At 37.4% G+C, this 6,984-nt stretch overlaps 1 protein-coding gene across 1 annotated transcript; it reads left to right on the top strand.

Annotated features, from left to right (window-relative positions):
* Window positions 1-316: 316 nt before the first annotated feature.
* On the top strand, window positions 317-6,542 carry LOC149552638 (putative prolyl 4-hydroxylase 6). Its single transcript, XM_089788212.1, has 8 exons — window positions 317-608; window positions 4,098-4,211; window positions 4,359-4,416; window positions 4,503-4,607; window positions 5,457-5,514; window positions 5,640-5,815; window positions 5,942-6,002; window positions 6,111-6,542. Exons 1-8 carry the CDS (start codon window positions 511-513, stop codon window positions 6,407-6,409), a joined length of 969 nt encoding a protein of 322 aa, XP_089644338.1. The 5' UTR covers window positions 317-510; the 3' UTR covers window positions 6,410-6,542.
* Window positions 6,543-6,984: the final 442 nt, after the last annotated feature.

Raw genomic sequence — 6,984 nt, 5'->3', positions numbered from 1 at the left:
GTTGGTTAGGGAAAACAGAACCCCGGAAATAGATAAATTGGACCAGGTTATACCCATTCACTATTAGATTAATAAATATATCCGTACTTTCCATTTCATGGTACATGTAACAAATTTATTGAATTTGATGCACAGAGAAAAGATAAAATAACAACAGCGTATCCTCCAAAATCATCTGGTTTGTTGAAGTGGATCAACCATTCTAACCAAGACATCTGTCATTTCAAAACAATTGACTCCCACAGTTTATCTCATACGCAATTTTGAATTGAAAAAATGGAGTCAATAAGAGGAAGAGAATACCCTTACAATCTGAGATTTTAAATAAATTGTGCATGTAATTTGTCTATCCTAGACAGTAAATTCAGTTCATTCATTTATGATTCAAACATAACTGGATTTCGAGGGTTTTGGGCAGTCGAAATTGGCCACAGCGCAAGTGGGTTGTTACTGTAACTGATTATTTGGGCACAGCACAGTTTGGGTTTTGTTGTGGTGAATCAAATTTCAATGGCCATGGCGCCGTTTGCAGGAGTATTGATAATTGTGGCACTGTATGGCCGATTTGCAGAGTCTGCAATGGAGCTCCCTGGATGGCTCGGTGAGACGTAAGTAATCGATTTCTTGAATTAGGTGTTTGAACTTTTTGTCACGTTCTTTAAGCATTGGTAAGGGTTTTGACTCGGGTTTTGTTTAAATGTGATCCCTTCTTTTCTTTTCAATTACGGAAAGCCGTATTGAGCCCTATTTTGAGTATTCGATTAGGGCACATTTCTGAAATCATTGATATAGTAATGAATTTTCTGAAATGGAACTCTTTGATTTGCCATTTGAGTTCGCAATGATGATATTGATTACCTTGTTTCGCTCTTAGTTTCGTTTTATTTTGTGTCGGGAGTCAAACCTCTGATTAGTCTGATATTTTCAGGAAAATCGAATTTTAGTGACTGGCATTCTGAATTTTTAATATTTTAGTTTTGACTCTTTGGGATTTTTCAGTCGCTAGGACCATCTAGAGACAATATGTCTGTCCCTTTCTTGGGCTGTAAGTTTGTTGAGGGAATAATCCTTCTTGAATAACGATAATGAGAAAGAGCCGGTTTATCTGGCATTATCTGTATCAAAAACTCTTCTTTTATAAACGAAAGGATTTGAGTTGCCAATAGCTCCAGGTTCGCTGTCATGCCGTGTGGGCGCTAGCTAGCTAGTTGCTGCAATGTCATATCTCTATGATCGTGTGATGGGTTTTCATTTGACAGCAATACTTTAATGGCAACGCCCGCATGTTTTGCTTAGCTTCCTTGACCCACAATTGTGATTCCTTGAAGGTTTCTGAGTCTTTCTATGGATAATCTTTGTACTTTTATGTCAAAATCCTGTTTTCCCCTTTGGGTTGATATTCTTAGAGAAGGTTGCAGGATCTCTTTAATTGAAGGCAGGATATATTTCAACCCATTCTTATGATACATAAGTACAGATCACACTTAAATGCATTTTATTGAAGTTATTGGCTAGCTTACTGTTGACACAAAAGTCTGCACCCTTGCTTGAGGTATGACCCTCAAGCAACCTTGTGTAACAAGGAAACGACCTCCAAGTGTGGGACTTGCGCTCTGAGGTCAAATCTCTAGAGAAGGCCGGCTTCCTTAGTATTAGGATGCACCTAAACTACTGCTTGAGAGGAAAAGAGAGAAGAAGAATAGAAAGTAAAATGTTGTAAGGGAAAGAGAGTGATGCACCACGATAGACGTAGGGTTACAACTCTGCCTATGACTGCACAAAACATCAATGAAAGCTTAGAATACACTAAACTTGACTCCAATCTATATCCCAAAATGACATGCAGGTTCAAAACTGATGAAATGCTGAAAGGAAAGATAATTTTCACTATGCAACAATTGCCAACAGATTAAACACGACATGTAAATCTAAGAAAATAGAAGGGAAACATCCACAACAAGGCAATAAATATGCACAAATAATGAATGGCAAGAACAGGTAAGAAGTAGAGCTATTTCATTAATGGAAGACAAAAGTTGCAGAGCATATAGCTGCTGCAAAACACAAGCAGAGAAGAACCACCAAAAAATATTTACAACTTGCCTTTATAGAGTTTAGGCATAACTCTGATGTTTACATTGAGTTCAAACCCCAACTAGGTGGAGTCGAGTTGCAAAGGAGAGCAATAACTGAATATCAGAAGAAATCTGATCGTGGATTGCATTTTGATGCTGGAAGTGACAGGAAGAACCCAAATCAATGCACCTAGCCCAAAAAGGTCAAATCCCAAGGATTTGATCATTACCTGCAATAAAGAGGCATAAGTGCAATGGTGTCATGCCAATCAAGACCCAAGAAGTAGCTGGGCATTGAAGAATTGGCCTTGATGGCATGCCATGGTAGAAGAAACCGTGGGGAGGTATAATAGGACGTGTTATCCACCGCAACATGCAAGGTTGACCTAGTGGGGAAACTGATTTTCCCAAGATTGAATACTGGCTATCGATGAAGGTCTTCTCAAAATAGATGGCCCAGATGCTACGGGAAATCTTCCCAATAGAAGATTAAGTCGTAGTCATTGACGTAGATCTCCTTCATTTCCAACAGATCATTGTGATGCAACAAGGGAACCCCAAGATGTGATCAAATCCAACAGCTGTTGTGCAATTCTGGGCTTTGGAGCCTCGCGAAGACTCTGCAGAGTGAAGAAATGCCGGAATGGTGATGCGTGGCAGCGTGACGCAATTCCAGGCTTTGCAAGATTGAAGGAACAAGGCAGCATGAGGAAACTTCGGAACGACAACACACGACATCATCTCGTGCCTTGTCATTTGACAAAACGAATGTTGATCTTATAATCTTTCGTTGAATCTCCACCGTCGATCTGCACAATGCATGTTGTGTTAAAAATAAGCGCCGGAGATGGGACCCTTTGTGACGTGGCAGCATTTCACTCTGGAATGGAGACGCTTGGCAGCATTTCACAATTTTACAAAGATGGGCGGATAGCTCGCGAAAACACGAGAGCAGTTCGATCTCGAAGCAAGTTAACATGACCAAGACCAAACTGAGCCAACCCGGTCAAAAGAACAAACCAAGTCCACTCGTTCAATGAAGGGACCACGAGCTAACATGAAATGTTAGCTGCCAACCTTGGTGCGATGACCCATTGTAAAGAAAATAGCCCATTGAAGGTATCTCTTATCAGATATCGGTGATGGGCTGAATGGGGGACAAGAATGGCCAACACTTACCACAATGAGAGAATTTGATGCTGAACAACACTCTTTTATCTTGAATCCCCAAGACATTTTTTCCTGGAGTTCCCAGTAGTGCAGCAGACAAAATCCTTTTATCAAAATTGTGGTCAACCTTAATTTTAATTAGGTCAGATAGTTTTTGAGCTTTTCGTTTGAAAATTTTCAAATTGGGGGAATTTTAGGGGGTAAATTATTCTGTTTTCTTTTAACTATGTACGGAGCTCTGATTATTTGAATTTTCAAGTGTAGATGATAATTTCAACTTTAAAGATTTCTGCATTTAATTGTGTGTATACACTCTGTGATCCATCATCAGAATAAAGAGACTTTAAAACTTATCTTTTAATGAAACTTTGGAATAGCCTGCGTGCTCTGTGGCAAGTATATGATGCACTATTGATGTCTTTCTTCTTGTTGCCATTGCAATAACCATTGAATAATGTGTGTATGTTTATCAATTCATGAATTTTTTTGAGTGTTATATATTGTCATTGCACTGGTGAGCTTCTAACCTGAGGCTGTAGGTGGAGTGGTAAGACTTGGTTTTATAATATATAGAAGTTAAAATTGAGAAGTCTTTTTTCTTTCTAAGGGCTTTCTACATCAAGGAGGGGTGTTCACTAGATCTAGACTTGTAAAATGCACCTTTTATCTGTATAGTTCACAGCATTAACTGTGTTACATCTCGTGCATATCTATCAAAACTAATGAAGTTGTGAATCATTCAATTTATATACCGCAAAGTCAAAACAAATACTGAAATGACTGCATATATGTTTACCTTGTAATATATGAACAGTCTCTATAGTTTCAGTAAGCATCACATCATCTGTGCAGGTATAGAATGCCGTTGAGAATAAGCAAGGATGCATCTAAACTTTCCATATTGAAACATGGCCCACCACCTGGCTTTGATCCATCTCAAGTAACTCAGTTGTCTTGGCATCCCAGGTTTGTGAAATATAAATTAGATAGGCAACTAGGATTCAAATTTGTATTTTGCCATTAGGTTTTATCTTGAATATATATATGTTTTTGCATACTCAATTTGTTCTTTGCAGTTTCATAAATATTGGATTTTCTTTGTGGCCGAACCAGGGCATTTTTGTACAAGAACTTCCTTACAGATGAAGAGTGTGATCATCTTATTGCATTGGCAAGTAAATTAATCCGAGTTTTTTTCATGCAAAAAATTAATATTGTAAGGTTGTTTCCCTTATCTTTTGTATTATTTAACTGCAGTCAAGAGACAAGTTGGAGAAGTCCATGGTTGCAGACAATGAGTCGGGAAAAAGTGTTATGAGTGAAATCCGAACAAGCTCAGGAATGTTCTTGAGTAAAGGCCAGGTGACTATGTAACATACTAGGATTTAGGCTTCTGTTTTTATTTTACTAACTGTTGTCATTTTCTGTATGGCACGGGTTTCTTGCTTTCGTTTAGTGAGTTGGAGCCTATGTTATTCTGTTAAGTATCATGATCAATACATAGATGTAAGTATTCGATAAGAATATATGCAAAAAGTACCGTATGCCTTCTAAATTTAGACTTTGGGTTGATTTTGAATTAAAACTAAAATCTAACTCTTGTTTTTTCAACATCTCTTTTAGCTTATTGCGTCATGAGAATGTGATATATGATTCTACGCATATGCATCTGCTGGAAGCAGTTTTTTTTGTTTTTGATATTGGTAAATGTGGGATTGAAAGGTCCCGAACCTTGTACAACTGAACAGCCAAATGGCAGACAGAATAAGTGCTGTGACTAAGGGGACAAATCAAACAAGCTAACAAGACAAAACAGTGAGATACAATTACCACATAACATTTTGAAGAAAGAAACAACAAGGAATTCCAGGTTCCAGTATGGAACAGAGCAGAATTTTTTTTGCATCTTTAAAACTAATACTTTATTCCTGATCTGTGGAGTCTAAATGAAAATAAACTTATCTTCACTTCTGTTTGACGAGGAGTGAGCCCAACTAAATCTCTCAACCTCCTCTCTCTGCATTTATAAGTCTGAAATAGATTTTTAAATATACAATGAAAGCTAAAACAGAAATGAATAATTGTTAATTCGTGAATGTGGATTAGCTCGAAATTATATCATACAGATTAGAGCCTTAAAGCAAATAGAGTTAAAAAAATGTCTACTCCTTAGTACATTGTTTGTTTACAAAGTGTGTTTGTATCTGTTAGGATGAAATTGTTGCAAGGATCGAAGACAGGATTGCAGCTTGGACCTTTCTTCCAAAAGGTGACAGATTGTTTACTTTCTTGATTTGTGTTCTTAATGTTAGTCTATTGGTTTTATTTACTGAGATTACACTGAAATGTGTGCTCTTTTCTTGAACTCATTTGTATTGCAAATGCTGTATTCAGAAAATGGAGAGGCAATGCAGATTTTGCATTATGAAAATGGACAGAAATATGAACCTCATTTTGATTTTTTCCATGATAAACTCAATCAAGCCATGGGTGGTCATAGAATTGCCACAGTGCTGATGTATTTATCTAATGTTGAGAAGGGGGGAGAGACTGTCTTTCCTAATTCAGAGGTTGGCACCCTGAAATCAACTATTCAACTTGCTCTATAATTTTAGCTGTTTTGTTTATATTCCAAGGTGAACTTCAGTACTTGCACCATTATTCAAATGTTGCCGATACATATGTTGAATTTTCAGGGAAAGTTGAGCCAACCAAAGGATGATTCATGGTCAGAGTGTGCCAAGCGTGGCTATTCAGGTGTTATTGCTAGAGCTAGAAGTTTGAATTTAATTATCTGTTATATTTAGAAACATTTATCAAATGTGCTCAATGTTCTCTGCTCTCAAACCTCTTTTTTGTATGCAGTGAAGCCCTACAAAGGGGATGCCCTACTGTTCTTCAGTCTACGCCCAGATGCTACAACCGATGATACCAGTCTGCATGGCAGTTGCCCAGTTATCGAGGGAGAAAAGTGGTCTGCTACAAAATGGATACATGTGAGGGCTTTTGAATATCCTAAAAGGAAAGTCAGCGGTGAATGTGTTGATGAAAACCAACTCTGTGCTCATTGGGCTTCTGTTGGAGAATGCAAGAAGAATCCTGTTTATATGGTTGGCACTCCAGATAACCCTGGATCATGTAGAAAAAGTTGTCGAGTATGCTAATTTTTTCATACTTTAATCACAGCCTCCTGATTTTTTAAAATGTAGTTTGACAGCCAAAATCTAAAATTTGTTAGTACTGACTATTGGCTGTTCTTCAGATGCCATTAAATTTAAATTGATTTTAGGTCAGCTATATGGATGGTTGGTATTTAGCCATTAAAAAGTTTCCAGAATCTAGATAATTGGCTATAGGAGTTTGCACTTGATCTTGGTGTCATGAGGTCAATGATTAAAACTCTTAACCGTTTGTTTGCTGGAATTAACCTGGAATAGGAAAACAGGAATAGGAAAATTGGAATAAATCTATTCCAATTTTGGCCCAAAATGAGAATAAATCGAATTCCAGTTTTTTTAAGAATTAGATTTATTCTTGCATTGGAGGAAAATTGGAATAGATTTATTCCAATTTTCCTATTCCCGTTTCCCTATTCCGGTATAATTCCAGCAAACAAACGGGCAGCTTTTTCTTTTTCGACATTTATTGAACTTTCTGGGGGCAACAAACCAATTATTGTGCATTAAAAGAGATTGCAGTTTAGCCACAATGTACATAATTAAGGAGCATCAAAGAAGCT

This window comes from Cupressus sempervirens, chromosome 6 (assembly GCF_028749045.1).
Source record: "Cupressus sempervirens isolate cs-2001-9-10 chromosome 6, ASM2874904v1, whole genome shotgun sequence".
Classification (NCBI taxonomy): domain Eukaryota; kingdom Viridiplantae; phylum Streptophyta; class Pinopsida; order Cupressales; family Cupressaceae; genus Cupressus; species Cupressus sempervirens.
This window is presented reverse-complemented; position numbering and strand designations above follow the sequence as displayed.